Consider the following 20,651-nt stretch of genomic DNA (forward strand, 5'->3'; position numbering starts at 1 on the left):
TTCTCGTCTCGGATGAAAAATACCAGGTACAGCTACCGCATGGCTAATCATCTGTCGGTTCCCGCTAGCGTCGGAATAGAATCCATTGATCCTTTTGCACACTGTCACTGCACCCAACATTCGCAGGTTTGAAGCTCGTCACAGTCATCCCTTCCCGGATTCTACTCGGAATACCACAGACAAGGTTTAGACTTTCCGGATCCCAGGAATGCTGCCAATGATTCTAGCCTATACCACGAAGATACTAATCTCACGGACTCAGTCCGTGTATTAGATATCCAAGAGAATATACTCCGGCTGTCGTCCAATGAGTACGTTGAACATCATGTAGACCGCTTTGTGGTTGTCAGGCACATGGATCTTGGCTAAGCGAGTAACGAAGATTAGGTGATTGTCACGGGTCACCCCTTCATTCTGACTTAACTGAATTAAGAACAAGAGTATATCTTGGAAAAGAAGTAGGCGTGAATTGAAAGAAAAACAATAGTACTTATATTAATTCATGAAGAACAGCAGAACTCCACACCTTAATCTATGGGGTGTAGAAACTCCACCGTTGAAAATACATAAGTGAAAAAGGTCTAGGCATGGCCGAATGGCCAGCCTCCAAACATGAACAATGGCATCAAAAGCTGTAAAGATGATCCAAAGATATAAAATAAATCTCTAAAAGTAGTTTTTATACTAAACTAGTAACTTAGGTTACAGAAAATGAGTAACTAAGTGCAGATAGTGCAGAAATCCACTTTCGGGGCCCATTTGGTGTGTGCTTGGGCTGAGCATTAAAGCTTTCATGTGCATAGGCTGTTCCTGGAGTTAAAGCCAGCTTTGGTGCCAGTTTGGGCGTTTAACTCCAATTCTGGTGCTAGTTTGGGCGTTTTACGCCAAGATGTTTTAGGCTGGCTTTGAACTCCAGTTTGAGCCATCAAATCTCAGGTAAAGTATGAACTATTATATATTTCTGGAAAGCCCAAGTTGTCTACTTTCCAACTCAATTAAGAGAGCACCAATTGGGCTTCTGTAGCTCCAGAAAATCCACTTCGAGTGCAGGAGGATCAGAATCCAGCAGCATCTGCAGTCCTTTTTCAGCCTCTGAATCAGATTTTTGCTCAGGTCCCTCAATTTCAGCCAGAAAATATCTGAAATCACAAAGAAACACATAAACTCATAGTAAAGTCCAAAAATATGATTTTTGAATAAAAACTAATAAAATATAATAAAAAATAACTAAAACATATTAAAAACTATGTAAAAACAATGCCAAAAAGGGTATAAATTATCCGCTCATCACCTACCAATCACAAGGTAACAAAAACCTAGGAATCATAACAATACATGAGCATCAAGTGAATCAAGCAAACGTGTACACCCTGAAAAGGGGGACCAATATTAGATCTTATCATTATATGAATGAATATATCATAATATATGCAAAAAGAAAAAGATTTCAGATTCCACAAAAGGGTGCATATACAATGCAATATCTATATCTATATATCTACCTTTTTGAGGGAATCCATGGTTGGATTTTCAGCAGTGTGGATACAGTTGTATTGATCAGCGTTGGCTTCACCCCATCCATCCAAAACCACCATAGCAACTGGCTTTCCCTTTGGCAGCTTTGGGTGATCAGTCAATTTCCACTTGGCATCTGTGCTTCCCATATTCCTAACACAATAAAAAGAAATCAAATTTTTTTCATTCTCTCTTTAAATTTCAGATCCAAATCAAATAAAATCAATCCAAAACATTTTAGAAACCACCAGTAACAACAACAATAAATGGGTAACATTGTCTATATAAAAGAATTAATAATTATTGCCTTAGAATTTTTTAACAAACCGTAGCAGTATTTTTAGTTAGTAAATGAACAAAAACATAACAAAAAGGAATCTAAAGTCAGAAAGCAGAAGGCCATAAACTATAGAACAATAAAGGAGCACAAAAGCAACCTGATATCTTTGGCAATCACTATATCGCCATTTGCAGCTCCAAGATGTCGTAGAACTACCTCCTCAAGACGACCATCTCTATATGCATGCTGTAATTGAGACATAAAACGCAATTAGGCTGCTTCCAATTTTTAAAAGATGCCTTTTACTCACCAATCAAGCATCAATTTTAACTTGGTTGTAAAAGCAGTACCTTTTCAACTATTTTGAGTTCAAAAAATTTGCATTCATGTACCAATTTCATGTAATAATGTCTCAAATCTAACTAATCAGAAAACAACCTAAAAATCCTATTTTAAACATTTCCCAGCTATTCAGAATCAAAACCTAATCTAATCCTATTTTAACAACCTAAAAATCCACTAATCAGAAAACAAATCTAACTAAACTAATTACTAAAATCAAACTAACTAAACAAAATTAATTGAACTCAACAGAAATTAAAAGGATTTTGAAAACAAAACCTGGTCTCTACGGTTCGAGCAAGGGGAAAGAGAGAGGTGGAACCGCGGCTGACGGAGGAACCGATTTCGGTCACCACGGAGCTAGGACTTGCGCGAAGGTAGCTGCAGCATTGACTGAAGGAGATGATGGCTGTAGCGCTGGAAGAGATAATGGATATAGCCAGAACTGAGGGGGATAAAAGGAGAGAGAGGCGCGGCGGCGGTGGAACTTGAGCTTGCTTTGTTCTGCGAACAAGAAAGAACGAGAGAGACATGGGCTGTGTTCTACTGATTCAGTGTTTAAAAAAGAGGAGAAGAAGGAGAATGTTTAAAAAAGAATATGTACCCTTTGGTCTTTCCTGATCGCTTGTCCCTCACAACTCTCGCCATGTTAAACGAAAGGAATCTTGTGAAGGCCTTCGACAAAACGTCGTCGTTCACCTCGTTCCCTAGGTCGCCGCAGAACAAGCAATGGTCGTTCTCCGGCTACTCGGCCAGTGAGGGATCCTCCCACGTCTGCCCGGTGGCATGGCAGGAAACTGCCTTCCGCTTCGCGTTGGTCTTATGGTCGACGTCGCTGCTGGCTATGGCGGCCTTCACGCTCTCAAGAGCCTTCGGGGTGATGGTCTGGGTGTCGCGCTGGAAGAGTTGCTGAGCGTCGCACTGGAATTGGTGGTGGTGTGACGGTGGAGGAGGATAGTTGCATGCGTCAGCAGCGGGGGCAGCGGCGACGGTGGGAGGAGGGGGATGAGGGGGTGGGGGCATAAGGCGGTTGTTGAAGGTGGAAGGGGGTGGGAAAGTAAGAGGGATCGGAGGAGTAGGTGAATTGAGACGAGGAGGAGGAAGATGAGGAAGCTAAGGCACTACTAGAAATAGGGCTTTTTTGGACGAATTTTGAGACGAAATTGAAATAAATTTCGAACAAATTATAGACAAATTTTTTCTTTCAAACAAAATTGGGACGGATTTTTTTTGTCCCAAAAAGCCTTGTTGCTAATTTAAATTTTGTCTGAAATTTCGTCCGAAATTTTTTTCAGACGATTTTGTGACAGATTTCGAATAGGCATTTATCTGCTAGATTTTTAACTATTATGATGTATTTTAGACAAATTTCAGACAGATTAGCTAACATAAAAATAACGTATTTCAGACAAATTTCAAACAAAAAATATACTTTATTTCAGACAAATTTCTAACGAATTTAGTCAAATATAACAAATTTTTTTCGAACAAATTTTAGACAAATCAAATATTTCTTTTCAATTAAATTTCAGACAAATTTAATTTAAAAGAATTTAAGTATTTGAAACAAATTTCATACAAAACAACCAATTATTTTCGCACAAATTTTCTACAAATTTAATATAATATTTCAAATAATTTTCATACAAAATAATTTGCTATTTAATAGATAAATATTTTAGAAAATAAATTGTATTCGATTTGCTTTCTATATTAAGACCATCATAATCATTTTTTTCATATTACATCATCCAAATTATAAACACATAATAAAATCATGAAAAAGTTAATTACCATAAAAGAGTTAAAAAAATATTTATTATTAAAATACTTTTGTCCATAAATGTAATCAAACTAAAATAAGAAAAAAAATACTTAAACTAAAACAAAGAAAGCCTTTAAAAAGGTCAAATATCATGAATAAAATAAAATGTACTAACTAATTCACCTAAAATTCCTTAATCTAAATCAGAAGAAACATATACTCCAAATATCAATCACTCATGTTATCATCACTAGAGCCTGTCCCAAGCTCATCTTCCGTAGGATCAGACAAGGTTGAAGGAAGTGGGAGATTCAACTTTTTATACAAAGCATGAATTGTCTTTTCAGTAGAACCAATTCTTTTCTGTTGAACTTTTAGTTGACGTCCTTGATCTTTTAACTTGTGCTCAGCATCTTTCAACTTAACCTTTTGCTCTTCATTGATCATTTCTTGCTCTTTTGCTTTTTCTTTCCACATGTGAAGTTCTTGCTCAATATTTAGATTGTCTTTGGATGTCTCTGAACAATTTCTGGAATCCAACTTTGAAGAGAGATCTAAACCAAAAGAACCTAAACCAAAAGCAGCTTTCTTTTTTCCCTTTGTCACAACTTCGTTCCAAACAGTATAATCATCTGGTATATCTAGGCCTTCCTTAGATGCCTCAACATCTCCCTCATTATCCAAGGATAAAGCTACTTGAGAAAGTTCTGTCTTTCGCTTTTTGAATTCACCCTACAAAATCAATTCATGTTAATCGCAACTAAATATGCCATGAACAAATACTAACATATAGTGAAAATTAGCAGTTGAAAAAAATAAAAAGAAGAACAAATTAGCATCACATACAATGACTTTCTCAGATCTTTCATCAATCCAACTTTTGTCTTTTTTGGTGTGGCATTTAGTATAAACCTCTTCTAGAGAAGGTTTTACTCCCATAGCTTTCTCCTATAATATAACAGTTTTAATCGATAGGAAAAAAAAGAATAAGAGAACATTGCAAAAATAATAAGAATAAGACTATAAATAAACTATTTTTATCTTACCATTCTGCGTGCATGTTCACCCATAGATATGGAACCACCAGTATGCATAGAACTTCCAGCATTTGATGCTCGATTCACAGTATTTGCTGCTGACCAGTTCTTAAATTTTGAATCTGTAGCAAAATAATGTAATAGTTGACGCCAAACGGGTTCAGGAATATATTTTGGTACATGGTTAGGGTCTTTTGAATAATTGCGTCTCTCCTGATTCATCAACGATCTTAATCGATCACTCCCTTTAATCTCAAAAATTTGACGAATTCTTGCATTGTGTTGAAGTTCCCACATACAATTTTTCTATAAAAGAAAACAAACATATACATTGAATTACCCACTATGTATAATATCCGGATTTAGTTGCCATAGCCTATAGTACACTCATGATTGAGATTGATGAGGAAGATGAATCAAGTTTCACATTATTCTTCAAGATAGGAAGAAAGGATTATAGGCTAGATGGTGATGAGTTAGCCACCATTTGGGAGCTGCCAAATCAAGGTGACTTGTTTCAAGGTGGTAAAACCCCAATTGATGAATGGGGTTATTCAAAGGACAATGCCATGCATTTGTTCAATCTTGTACAAGGAGCTCATTCCAAAATTAGTTGCAATTCAATGAGTGCGGAACATAGAACTTTGTTATATCTAGTCACCTATGTATTGCAACCTAGAATATCCGGGCATGCGAATGTAAATGATGAAGATTTGATTGTCATGTGGGCTATGATGAATGGAATTAAGATTAATTGGCCATACTTTATAATACAACATATGGTTAGGCTCAAGATGAAGGATAGGAATGGTGGATTAGGATTCCTTTGCCTATGGTCTAAAGTCTTTGATTATGTTGGTATTGATGTATCAAATGAGATTACCAAGGAAGTACCACCTCAATCTTGTATCAACACTCATATTCTCAACAAAATGGGAAGAAGAAATGTTGATGAACAAGGTCCTCAAGAGGAAGCTCCTCCACAAGCACCTCAAGCTCAAGAACCACCCTCCTTGGTTGATATAATGAGAGAATTACAATCCATCAACCAAAACATCCAACGGATTGACGTAGAGCATGGTAGGCAGCTTGAAGCACTTAATCGTCGTGTGTGAATTTAAAGTATTTTTTAAAAAACTATAGATTCAAAACTATAGATTCAAAACCGGATGAATAAAGTATAAAATTATTGTACGAACAACTCATAATTTGTGAATTTAATATGATTTAATAACAAAACTCTTTTTATTATTAATAAATTTAAAGTATTTTTTATTCAACAACTTAATAATTTATAGTTCTTCTATGTGTTCCTAATATGTTGTTTTTTCTTATAAAAGAAAAAGATAAACACAACTAAAAAGATAAATTCTTCCTAAACTTTTACAAAAAATATTTATCATTTGTACTCTGCCACTCTCTCCATTTCAAACTTTATCTCAATAGATTCTTAAACATTCTTTTTGGCATATAATATTTTTGGCATAAATTATCTCTAACTTGCTCTCCATTTCAATACATTTCAAGACCTTTTGGCATAAATAAAATAATTTGTGCCACTTGCCAATTCCAATTCAAGTTCAGGAATTTTTACACTTGCAGTATCAGACTAAAAAAAGAAGATAAGCGTGCAAAAGAATGAAGAATTCATATGTAACAATTATTGAGGGACAATTATATTTTTAGGACTCATACCACAGAAAATCAACAGTTGACAATAGATAAGCGTGCAAAAGAATGAAGAATTCATATGTAAGGTACTACATTTTTTTTACAGGTTTATCTACATAAGTATCATAAAAGCAGTTAACACAGTTGAAAACAGAATACATTGATAGCAGGAAAGCCATTTGTGACAAAAGCTCTTAATAAAACCATCAATTTGAAGCTTCGGAAATACAAAACTTATGATTCAGTCTGCTCATAGCAATTATAGTTTCATTGAAGTATCATAATAAATTAATAACAAATCATAAATAAAATAAAATAGACATTTACAATTTTTGAAAGCAAAACTTCAAAAGAATCCAGGGAGCTGGTTTCTCTTTACTGAAAGCAAAACTTCAAAAAAAACACATTCATTCACCATAAGATACGAAACAAAATAAAATAAAATAAAAGCATGTATAGATCGGTGGAGCATTCCTCCTCTATGGAAGACACCCCACTCACCTCTACTTACCAGATTCTTTTCCTTTCTCACGTCAAGAATTAGGGAAGTGCTTTTTCTATGATTCGCTTGTCGGGCAAAACTCTTCTCTTCGCTATCCAGATCCCAGGCTTTAACTACCTGCACGGAAGCCTTCCCTTACTGGCGCGCTAAGACCGGAAGAGGTGGCCACATGCAGGAGGCAGAACGGTGTGAGCAAAGCAGTGTGAGCGACTGGGGTTGTAGCCTTGAGCGCGACGCACGAGCGTGGAGGTTGCCTGAGGTGTGAGGTCCGAGGCTTGCCTAGCGTTCGTCCCGGAAGATCACCGGCGGCCACAAGCAGGAGGCAGAGCACGCAGAAGAAAGTGACCCTAGCTGTGATATGAGAAGGGAGAAGGCACTCTAAATCTGAAATCCCTGGAACCCAAATGGCGGTCTTGATTAAAAATTTTGGATTTTTGGCGCAGGTAAATAAGTGGCTTTAAAATAACTATATATAATAAATTTTAAAATTAATATTATATCTACTTTTTACTATCAATTTTAAAAAAGATAAGATTATAACGAAAATATTTAAAATTAATATTATATCTAAATTTTACTTTTAAATTAAAAAAAAAAGATTATAACGAAAATATCCAAAAATAAGTTATGGAATATTGATTTTTAAAAGATAGATATTTTAAAAAATTATATCTAATATTAATTTTAAAGTATTTGAATTAAATTATGTTTTTAAATTTTTGTTACATAATAATCTTAAAAACTAAATATTTAGAAGATCAACATAATTAAATACATATTTTATATTAATGGATAAGATAGATAAGATAAAATAAGATAAGATAATTATTGTCTCAAATTATATAAAGAGGTGTTAAAGACTCCTCAATTATATTACTCATTCCACACACATATACTTTTTAAATATATTCTGTGTTGGAGTATCTTTATAAGTACTCACCCCATCGTTCCAATAAGACAAATTGTCTTAAATCGCAAATTTTCGATCCATCTAACAATCCGTACATAGGTAAAATTTTTTTTAATATCTATCATTATGTGATTTAATGTTTATTATTATAATTTTTCATTATTAATAATTTATTATTTACCGATTAGTTCTTTATTTACTTTATCTTGTTTAGTTGAATTAATAATTTTTAAGATAAAAAGTTATTTGTGTCTTTTTATAAAAAAAAGAATAAAGAATAAAAATTTTTTTAATATCTATCCGAGACAGTTTTTTATACTTTTGTGTCCACTCTTTTACGAAGGACAGTGATGGACACAGGATTTTGAAGGATGGGCATAGACTTTTTTAAAATTTTTAAAATTTTTTTATGTTCACTGAAGTATATTTTTATAATTTTTTACATGAATTTTTATTATTCATTGTTGATATAAATTTTTTTATCATTATTATCGATATATATTTTTTTATAGAATAATATTATTATTTTGTTTGACTTTGTGTAATTTTTACCTTGTGTTTTTAAAATTAGTATATATTTTATTTATTATTATCATTTTTTCATATTATAAATTTCAACACATACATTTAAGTTTTTTTCCTAAAAAATTATAGTAAAATAGTGTAAATCATGTTGCTTGTATGCGAAGTTTGTATTCATAGGTTTTGATGAATGACAAACCAACAAACGACATGAAAGACAAACCAACAAACAACTTGAATGAACAAGCATATTGAAAGATCAACCAACATTCAACGTTGAGGAATGAAGAGTTGAAAGCAACACAACAACAACAAGAAACTCAAGTCCACAACATTTGAAGACAAGTATAGTGTCTTAGGACTTAGGTAACTTCTTGTTAAGAACCAATTGCTAAATCTCTCAACACACACTCACAAAATGTTTTGATGCACATCTTGCAATTCGATGCTAGCCAAATGGTTTAAAAACTTGTTTTCAAAGGTACAAAAGCATAGGAATTGACTCCAACAAGTTTGAGATCAATCCTAAGTAGTTTGAAGTGATTTTAAGCCATTCTTTAAGGTTTGCATCGATGCACACTCATCTTGCATCGATGCAAAGCATGCAACGACTTGTTGCATCGATGCAAAGATGTTTGCATCGATGCAACCTAGCTGAAAATTCAAATTTCAGCTTCAAAGACACATTTGCATCGATGCAAAGTGTTATGCATCGATGCAAATGATTCAAAAACATAAAAAACGGCTAGTTTTAACAAAACGGCTCCATCCCATTAACTCCCAAACGTTTCTAAGGTTTGGGAAGTCTATAAATAGATGGATTAAAGCCTTATTTCAAATACGTGAGTATTTGCAAACTATCTTGTTCATATTCTTTCATTCTACACATTTTAAAGGTGTTATAATACACAATTTGAGAGAGCAATATCAATTGGTTCAATAGTGCTAAACTTGTAATCATACACTCTTCTAGAGAGTACTCATTTCATCTCAACAATTCTTTGAGAATTGTTTTCTTGTAACACTTTGTAAATTGGAGTGTGATCTCCAAGGTTGAGTCAAGAGTTATAAACACTATAGTCGGTGAGGATACCAAAGAAGTATACTAAGTACTCAAGGCAAATCTTAGAGGAGGTATCTCTAAGTGGAGTGGGTTAGTATACGAGTGGTGATCATATACCGTGAGGTGTTAGAAACTAAGGACTCGGATTGTAAAAGGTTTTGCGCGAGCACCTTGAAGCTTGGCAATAGTGGAACTTCTCAATAGCGATTGAGAAAGAAAGTGGACGTAGGACAAGGATTGTGCCGAACCACTCTAAATAGCGTTTGCATCTCTCCAAACTCATCTCTTCTATATTATTGTCTTTTACCTTTGAGCAAATAAATTGTGATCGAAAAGTAGCTTCGTAAGTACTTAAGAAATAGCTTAAGTCCGATTGGTGAAAAGCTTGATCAATTTATTTGAGTTGGTGTCTATTGGAAAGTAAAAGCTCCTTATAAATGCTTAGCAATTGAGTTAAGCTCTTGGAAAAATACTAGTACAATAACACTTTTGTATATTGTCTTTAACTTTCGCAAAAAGATTCATTGTTGTTGCAATACTCAATTCACCCCCCCCTCTTGAGTAATTGTGCATAGGTTCTACAAGTGGTATCAGAGCTTAACCCTTTGAAAGACTTAACCGTTTAAGGGAAAAGATCATGGCAAGCACAAGCTTTAACAACAACAACACTAATGAAGGTAACTCAACCGCTAGACCTCCTCTTTTTAGCGGAACAAATTACTCTTATTGGAAAAATAAGATGAGAATTTGGATCCGTTCTCAAGATGTGAGAATTTGGAAAGTGATTGAGAATGGAAATCACATTCCAACAAAGACAACAAGCGCTAAAGAAGGAGAAGTCTCCGTCTTAAAGCAAGTACCGAAAGGAGAAAATGAATATAGTGACGATGATTGGAAGAAAGTGGCAATGAATGATAAAGCCATCAACTTCATTCATTGTGCACTTAACGAGCATGATTATATGAAGATTTCTACATGTGAAACCGCTAAAGAGATTTGGGATAAACTCCAAATCACTTACGAAGGAACCGACTCCGATGACGACGAGGTTGCAAATCTTTGCTTAATGGCAAGCGAAGAAAAGGTTAGTAATGACAACTCCACTTCTTTTAATTTACAAGATGAATATGATGCCTTACTTGAGGTGTACACAAAACTTACCCAAGATTATTCTCTCCTAAAGAAAAAGAATATGGATCTTTTAAAACAAAATGAGATGTTGAAAAACGAGAATATCAATCTTGGAAAAGATAAGTGTAGCACAAGTAGTGATCCATACAAATCTTGTAAAATGCATGAAAATGAAATTACAAATCTTAAGAACACTTTAGCTAAGTTCAATGAATCTTCAAAGAACTTAGATAAAATGTTGAAAAACCAAAAGCATGTTCATAATAAGGAAGGTTTAGGTTTTGAAAAAGGAAAATTTAAAAATACTAAAACTCCTATTAGGCAACCGCAAGCCCAAAAGGCAAGCATGCCTAAAAAGAATGAAGCCTTTAAACATCCTCCTCAACATGCTTCATTTAGAAATTATAATCACAATGCATATAGATCAAAAGATGTTGCATTTAGGAAACAACCTAGGCAACCATTTAGAAACATGCATAGGATGCATAATCCAAATGTCATATGTCATTATTGTAATAAAGTAGGTCATATAGCACCCGTATGCTTTACTAGAATTAAACATATAAACTTTCGTAGTCAAGATACGAGATTGGCACCTTATGGGCATTATGCTCATACTAACCATCAAGGACCCAAATTCACTTGGGTACCTAAATCCCAATTTTAATTGTTTTGTAGGTACGTGTTGGAGCTAAGGATACAAATTGGTATGTTGATAGTGGATGCTCCAAACACATGACCGGCGATGAATCAAAGTTCACCGCAATAGAGCCTACAAACGGAGGAAACGTGATCTATGGAGACAACAACACCGGCAAAGTAATCGGCGTTGGAAAAGTTGGTAAAAATTCTTCTACCTCCATAGATAATGTTATACTTGTCAAAGATCTCAAACATAATCTCATTAGTGTTAGCCAACTTTGTGACAAAGGAAACTCAGTCACCTTTGATTCAAAATGTTGTTTGATAAAAAGGCAAGACACTAATGAAATTGTGCTAATTGGGCACCGTGTTGACAATGTATACATGATTAATCTAAATGAAGTTTCCTCAAATGATGTGAAATGCCTTGTTAGTAAAAATGATGAAACTTGGTTATGGCATCGTAGAGTAGCTCATGCTAACATGGACCATCTTAGCAAGTTGGTCTCTAAAGAGTTAGTAATTGGCTTACCAAAGCTACATTTTGAAAAAGACGTCCTTTGCGACGCATGTCAAAAGGGAAAACAAGTAAAGGCCTCTTTTAAATCCAAAAACATTGTTTCAACAACAAGGCCATTACAACTTTTGCACATGGATTTATTTGGTCCTTCTAGGACTATGAGCTTTGGTGGCAATTACTATGCTTTAGTTATTGTTGATGATTACTCTCGATTTACATGGACCTTGTTCCTAGCAAACAAGAGTGATGCATTTCGAGCATTCAAAAGATTAGCCAAAGTTATTCAAAATGAAAAGAATTTGCATATATCATCTATTAGAAGTGATCATGGTGGAGAATTTGAAAACAATCTTTTTGAAACTTTTTGTGAAGAAAATGGCATTGAGCATAATTTTTCCTCTCCTAGAACACCACAACAAAATGGTGTGGTTGAAAGGAAAAATCGTCATTTAGAAGAAATGGCGAGAACTATGCTCAATGAGGCTAATATTCCTAAGTACTTTTGGGCGGATGCGGTTAGTACCGCGTGTTATGTTATGAATAGGATTATCATTCGACCTATTCTTAAGAAAACACCGTACGAATTGTACAAAGGAAGAAAGCCAAATATTTCCCACCTTCACGTCTTTGGTTGTAAATGCTTTATTCTAAATAATGGAAAAGATAACTTAGGCAAATTTGATGCTAAGGCTGATGAAGGAATCTTCTTAGGCTACTCTTTAACTAGCAAAGCTTTTAGAGTATATAATAAACGCATCATGACTATGGAAGAAAGTATTCATGTCGCTTTTGATGAAACTAACCGTTGTTGTGCTAGAAAAGATTTTGATGAAAATATAGAAAACTTTGATTCACTAAATTTGAATGGTGAAGACAAAGAAAAAGATTTAAATGAAGCCTCTACAAGCTCAACAAAGGATAGTGTTCAAGTTGAAGAAATTGAACCATCACAAGCACAAATAAATGCACTTCCAAAGGACTGGCGTACTTCAAAGGATCATCCTCTAGACAACGTCATTGGTGATGTTTCGAAAGGGGTAACAACTCGATCCACTTTTAGAAATTTATTTGCATATAGTACTTTTGTTTCTCAAATTGAACCATCTACCATTGAGTCCGCAATTGATGATGAACATTGGGCTATGGCAATGCAAGAGGAGCTTAACCAATTCAAATGAAATGACGTTTGGGAATTGGTGCCTAAACCAAGTAATCAAACAATTGTAGGAACAAAATGGGTTTTTAGAAATAAACTCGATGAAAATGGTACAATTGTTAGAAACAAAGCTAGATTGGTAGCTAAAGGTTATAATCAAGAGGAAGGCATTGATTATGACGAAACTTATGCTCCCGTAGCTAGATTAGAAGCTATTAGGATGTTACTTGCTTTTGCATCCTCTTATAACTTCAAACTTTATCAAATGGATGTTAAGAGTGCCTTTCTTAATGGTTTCATTCAAGAAGAAGTATATGTTGAACAACCTCCCGGTTTTGAAGATTATGAAAATCCTAATCATGTTTTTAAACTCAAGAAAGCTCTTTATGGTCTTAACCAAGCTCCAAGAGCTTGGTATGAACGTTTGAGCAAGTTTTTAATAGAAAAGGGTTTTAGAAGAGGGAAGGTTGATACAACTTTATTTATCATGATTGAAAACAAAAATATCCTTTTGGTACAAGTTTACGTCGATGACATAATATTTGGTTCAACTAACGAATCACTTTGCAAGTTTTTCTCAAACCTCATGCAAAGTGAATTTGAAATGTCCATGATGGGCGAACTCAACTTCTTCCTTAGTCTTCAAATCAAACAAGGAAAAGAAGGAACTTTCGTTGGCCAAACCAAATATTGCAAGGAATTGCTCAAAAGATTTGGAATGGACAATGCTAAGGCAATGGACACACCAATGAGCACTACTTGCTACCTTGACAAAGATGAACAAGGTAAAAACATAGATGTAAAGAAGTATAGAGGCATGATAGGATCATTGCTTTATCTAACGGCAAGTAGGCCAGATATCATGTTTAGTGTATGCATGTGTGCGAGATACCAAACTAATCCTAAGGAATCTCACTTAAGTGCGGTGAAAAGGATTATGAAGTATCTCCTAGGAACATTAAATGTTGGATTGTGGTATCCGAAAGGATCCACTTGTGATTTGATTGGTTATTCCGATTCCGATTTTGCCGGTTGCAAATTGGATAGGAAAAGCACTAGCGGCACTTGTCACTTGCTAGGAAACTCTCTTGTTTCATGGCATAGCAAGAAACAAGTAAGTGTAGCCTTATCTACCGCCGAAGCCGAGTATGTAGCCGCCGGTAGTTGTTGCGCCCAAATTTTATGGATGAAACAACAACTTGTGGACTATGGACTCATGCTTGATCACATTCCTATCAAATGTGATAATACTAGTGCAATAAATTTAACCAAGAATCCGGTTCAACATTCAAGAACCAAGCATATTGAGATTAGACATCACTTCATAAGAGACCATGTTGAAAAGGGTGATGTGGTTATTGAATTTGTCGAAACTAGTAAACAACTAGCGGACATCTTCACTAAACCTTTATGTAAAGAAAGTTTTTTTAACATCCGAAATGAACTTGGTATCTTGGATTCTAATCTAATATGATTTGTTTGAATTCATTGCATTGATATTACTATTTTTGTATCTCTTACTAACTTAAGCATTGGAGATATCCAATTAGCCATTGTTTTGTAGGTTTATGAGTTGATGAATGAGTGATTAATCTTGAGGTAGATTGAAGTATTTGAAGATTATAAACAATGGAGGATCAACAAATTGAAGTTTATAATAGTTTAAATGAGTATATACATGATGGAACTCAAAGGATTGAAGAAAGAACCACCAAAGGATGAAAATTTGGTGATTTTGGGCAAAATGATGCATGTTGCATCGATGCAACCAAGCTTTGCATCGATGCAAAGCACACGACGTGCTATGTGCATCGATGCAAAGCCCATTGCATCGATGCAAACACGACCAAATTGCATAAAAACACGTGTATTTGGCATTTTTGAGCAACAAAACCCCACTTTTTCATCATCTTCAACCTCACAACTCATATCTCCACCTCCAAACCTCCATTACCTCCAAAACAAGCTCACATATAGCTTCATACAACTCACAAAACTTAGATACCCACTACAAACAAATTACATATTTGAAGTCCCCACATTCTCCTCTACAAAACCCATAAAACAAAATCATCCACAATGCCTAGAATCAAGAGAACCGTCAAGAAGTCAAAAGGTTCTTCAAGTGTGGTTCCACCTCCAAATGATCATCCTTTGGCAAGGTACTTTACTTCTAATGAAGATCTTCAATTCTATGAGGCAAGGCTCGCCGGAAGAAAGGAAATTCCTCCGAGGTATTTGGATCCGACCCTTCTTGTCATTCATAACTTTGATACTCTTAAGGCTATTCTAGTTCATCAAGGTCTCATGGATTTTGTTCAAATTAAGAGTAAATTTTATCCGGATTTAGTTGCCATAGCCTATAGTACACTCATGATTGAGATTGATGAGGAAGATGAATCAAGTTTCACATTATTCTTCAAGATAGGAAGAAAGGATTATAGGCTAGATGGTGATGAGTTAGCCACCATTTGGGAGCTGCCAAATCAAGGTGACTTGTTTCAAGGTGGTAAAACCCCAATTGATGAATGGGGTTATTCAAAGGACAATGCCATGCATTTGTTCAATCTTGTACAAGGAGCTCATTCCAAAATTAGTTGCAATTCAATGAGTGCGGAACATAGAACTTTGTTATATCTAGTCACCTATGTATTGCAACCTAGAATATCCGGGCATGCGAATGTAAATGATGAAGATTTGATTGTCATGTGGGCTATGATGAATGGAATTAAGATTAATTGGCCATACTTTATAATACAACATATGGTTAGGCTCAAGATGAAGGATAGGAATGGTGGATTAGGATTCCTTTGCCTATGGTCTAAAGTCTTTGATTATGTTGGTATTGATGTATCAAATGAGATTACCAAGGAAGTACCACCTCAATCTTGTATCAACACTCATATTCTCAACAAAATGGGAAGAAGAAATGTTGATGAACAAGGTCCTCAAGAGGAAGCTCCTCCACAAGCACCTCAAGCTCAAGAACCACCCTCCTTGGTTGATATAATGAGAGAATTACAATCCATCAACCAAAACATCCAACGGATTGACGTAGAGCATGGTAGGCAGCTTGAAGCACTTAATCGTCGTGTGTGAATTTAAAGTATTTTTTAAAAAACTATAGATTCAAAACTATAGATTCAAAACCGGATGAATAAAGTATAAAATTATTGTACGAACAACTCATAATTTGTGAATTTAATATGATTTAATAACAAAACTCTTTTTATTATTAATAAATTTAAAGTATTTTTTATTCAACAACTTAATAATTTATAGTTCTTCTATGTGTTCCTAATATGTTGTTTTTTCTTATAAAAGAAAAAGATAAACACAACTAAAAAGATAAATTCTTCCTAAACTTTTACAAAAAATATTTATCATTTGTACTCTGCCACTCTCTCCATTTCAAACTTTATCTCAATAGATTCTTAAACATTCTTTTTGGCATATAATATTTTTGGCATAAATTATCTCTAACTTGCTCTCCATTTCAATACATTTCAAGACCTTTTGGCATAAATAAAATAATTTGTGCCACTTGCCAATTCCAATTCAAGTTCAGGAATTTTTACACTTGCAGTATCAGACTAAAAAAAGAAGATAAGCGTGCAAAAGAATGAAGAATTCATATGTAACAATTATTGAGGGACAATTATATTTTTAGGACTCATACCACAGAAAATCAACAGTTGACAATAGATAAGCGTGCAAAAGAATGAAGAATTCATATGTAAGGTACTACATTTTTTTTACAGGTTTATCTACATAAGTATCATAAAAGCAGTTAACACAGTTGAAAACAGAATACATTGATAGCAGGAAAGCCATTTGTGACAAAAGCTCTTAATAAAACCATCAATTTGAAGCTTCGGAAATACAAAACTTATGATTCAGTCTGCTCATAGCAATTATAGTTTCATTGAAGTATCATAATAAATTAATAACAAATCATAAATAAAATAAAATAGACATTTACAATTTTTGAAAGCAAAACTTCAAAAGAATCCAGGGAGCTGGTTTCTCTTTACTGAAAGCAAAACTTCAAAAAAAACACATTCATTCACCATAAGATACGAAACAAAATAAAATAAAATAAAAGCATGTATAGATCGGTGGAGCATTCCTCCTCTATGGAAGACACCCCACTCACCTCTACTTACCAGATTCTTTTCCTTTCTCACGTCAAGAATTAGGGAAGTGCTTTTTCTATGATTCGCTTGTCGGGCAAAACTCTTCTCTTCGCTATCCAGATCCCAGGCTTTAACTACCTGCACGGAAGCCTTCCCTTACTGGCGCGCTAAGACCGGAAGAGGTGGCCACATGCAGGAGGCAGAACGGTGTGAGCAAAGCAGTGTGAGCGACTGGGGTTGTAGCCTTGAGCGCGACGCACGAGCGTGGAGGTTGCCTGAGGTGTGAGGTCCGAGGCTTGCCTAGCGTTCGTCCCGGAAGATCACCGGCGGCCACAAGCAGGAGGCAGAGCACGCAGAAGAAAGTGACCCTAGCTGTGATATGAGAAGGGAGAAGGTACTCTAAATCTGAAATCCCTGGAACCCAAATGGCGGTCTTGATTAAAAATTTTGGATTTTTGGCGCAGGTAAATAAGTGGCTTTAAAATAACTATATATAATAAATTTTAAAATTAATATTATATCTACTTTTTACTATCAATTTTAAAAAAGATAAGATTATAACGAAAATATTTAAAATTAATATTATATCTAAATTTTACTTTTAAATTAAAAAAAAAGATTATAACGAAAATATCCAAAAATAAGTTATGGAATATTGATTTTTAAAAGATAGATATTTTAAAAAATTATATCTAATATTAATTTTAAAGTATTTGAATTAAATTATGTTTTTAAATTTTTGTTACATAATAATCTTAAAAACTAAATATTTAGAAGATCAACATAATTAAATACATATTTTATATTAATGGATAAGATAGATAAGATAAAATAAGATAAGATAATTATTGTCTCAAATTATATAAAGAGGTGTTAAAGACTCCTCAATTATATTACTCATTCCACACACATATACTTTTTAAATATATTCTGTGTTGGAGTATCTTTATAAGTACTCACCCCATCGTTCCAATAAGACAAATTGTCTTAAATCGCAAATTTTCGATCCATCTAACAATCCGTACATAGGTAAAATTTTTTTTAATATCTATCATTATGTGATTTAATGTTTATTATTATAATTTTTCATTATTAATAATTTATTATTTACCGATTAGTTCTTTATTTACTTTATCTTGTTTAGTTGAATTAATAATTTTTAAGATAAAAAGTTATTTGTGTCTTTTTATAAAAAAAAGAATAAAGAATAAAAATTTTTTTAATATCTATCCGAGACAGTTTTTTATACTTTTGTGTCCACTCTTTTACGAAGGACAGTGATGGACACAGGATTTTGAAGGATGGGCATAGACTTTTTTAAAATTTTTAAAATTTTTTTATGTTCACTGAAGTATATTTTTATAATTTTTTACATGAATTTTTATTATTCATTGTTGATATAAATTTTTTTATCATTATTATCGATATATATTTTTTTATAGAATAATATTATTATTTTGTTTGACTTTGTGTAATTTTTACCTTGTGTTTTTAAAATTAGTATATATTTTATTTATTATTATCATTTTTTCATATTATAAATTTCAACACATACATTTAAGTTTTTTTCCTAAAAAATTATAGTAAAATAGTGTAAATCATGTTGCTTGTATGCGAAGTTTGTATTCATAGGTTTTGATGAATGACAAACCAACAAACGACATGAAAGACAAACCAACAAACAACTTGAATGAACAAGCATATTGAAAGATCAACCAACATTCAACGTTGAGGAATGAAGAGTTGAAAGCAACACAACAACAACAAGAAACTCAAGTCCACAACATTTGAAGACAAGTATAGTGTCTTAGGACTTAGGTAACTTCTTGTTAAGAACCAATTGCTAAATCTCTCAACACACACTCACAAAATGTTTTGATGCACATCTTGCAATTCGATGCTAGCCAAATGGTTTAAAAACTTGTTTTCAAAGGTACAAAAGCATAGGAATTGACTCCAACAAGTTTGAGATCAATCCTAAGTAGTTTGAAGTGATTTTAAGCCATTCTTTAAGGTTTGCATCGATGCACACTCATCTTGCATCGATGCAAAGCATGCAACGACTTGTTGCATCGATGCAAAGATGTTTGCATCGATGCAACCTAGCTGAAAATTCAAATTTCAGCTTCAAAGACACATTTGCATCGATGCAAAGTGTTATGCATCGATGCAAATGATTCAAAAACATAAAAAACGGCTAGTTTTAACAAAACGGCTCCATCCCATTAACTCCCAAACGTTTCTAAGGTTTGGGAAGTCTATAAATAGATGGATTAAAGCCTTATTTCAAATACGTGAGTATTTGCAAACTATCTTGTTCATATTCTTTCATTCTACACATTTTAAAGGTGTTATAATACACAATTTGAGAGAGCAATATCAATTGGTTCAATAGTGCTAAACTTGTAATCATACACTCTTCTAGAGAGTACTCATTTCATCTCAACAATTCTTTGAGAATTGTTTTCTTGTAACACTTTGTAAATTGGAGTGTGATCTCCAAGGTTGAGTCAAGAGTTATAAACACTATAGTCGGTGAGGATACCAAAGAAGTATACTAAGTACTCAAGGCAAATCTTAGAGGAGGTATCTCTAAGTGGAGTGGGTTAGTATACGAGTGGTGATCATATACCGTGAGGTGTTAGAAACTAAGGACTCGGATTGTAAAAGGTTTTGCGCGAGCACCTTGAAGCTTGGCAATAGTGGAACTTCTCAATAGCGATTGAGAAAGAAAGTGGACGTAGGACAAGGATTGTGCCGAACCACTCTAAATAGCGTTTGCATCTCTCCAAACTCATCTCTTCTATATTATTGTCTTTTACCTTTGAGCAAATAAATTGTGATCGAAAAGTAGCTTCGTAAGTACTTAAGAAATAGCTTAAGTCCGATTGGTGAAAAGCTTGATCAATTTATTTGAGTTGGTGTCTATTGGAAAGTAAAAGCTCCTTATAAATGCTTAGCAATTGAGTTAAGCTCTTGGAAAAATACTAGTACAATAACACTTTTGTATATTGTCTTTAACTTTCGCAAAAAGATTCATTGTTATTGCAATACTCAATTCACCCCCCCCCCTCTTGAGTAATTGTGCATAGGTTCTACAAATAGTTCATTTTAATAGTATGATATACTAATTTTTTAATAGTAATATAAATTATCGGTGAAGTGTGGTACATTTTTTTTACATGATTTATTATTTATCAAAATATAATATTATAATTTTGTAACATTAAATTAATTATACTCATAGTTGGTTATCTCATAAAAATATAATTTAATTAATCTAATTTTTAATATATTTTATATGTAGATATGGAAATTCCAGAACATCGAAAGTGGGTGTACAATAGAAATTTGCCAAATCGAGGAGAATTACAACAGGAATTTGTCAATGGCGTTCGAAATTTTATTGATATAGTTACAAAACAACCTCAATTTGTACTTGAAGGCAGTGTACTTAGA

At 33.8% G+C, this 20,651-nt stretch overlaps 1 protein-coding gene across 1 annotated transcript; it reads right to left on the minus strand.

The window, feature by feature from the left end:
* Nucleotides 1-4,130: 4,130 nt before the first annotated feature.
* On the minus strand, nt 4,131-5,236 carry LOC148566727 (uncharacterized). Its single transcript, XM_088483248.1, has 3 exons — nt 4,949-5,236; nt 4,749-4,850; nt 4,131-4,634 (listed from the first exon to the last, which is right to left on the minus strand). The coding sequence occupies exons 1-3, from the start codon at nt 5,234-5,236 to the stop codon at nt 4,131-4,133; spliced, it is 894 nt and encodes a 297-aa protein (XP_088339374.1).
* Nucleotides 5,237-20,651: the final 15,415 nt, after the last annotated feature.

This window comes from Arachis ipaensis, chromosome B4, assembly GCF_059453495.1.
Source record: "Arachis ipaensis isolate K30076 ecotype BB chromosome B4, ASM5945349v1, whole genome shotgun sequence".
NCBI classification, from domain to species: domain Eukaryota; kingdom Viridiplantae; phylum Streptophyta; class Magnoliopsida; order Fabales; family Fabaceae; genus Arachis; species Arachis ipaensis.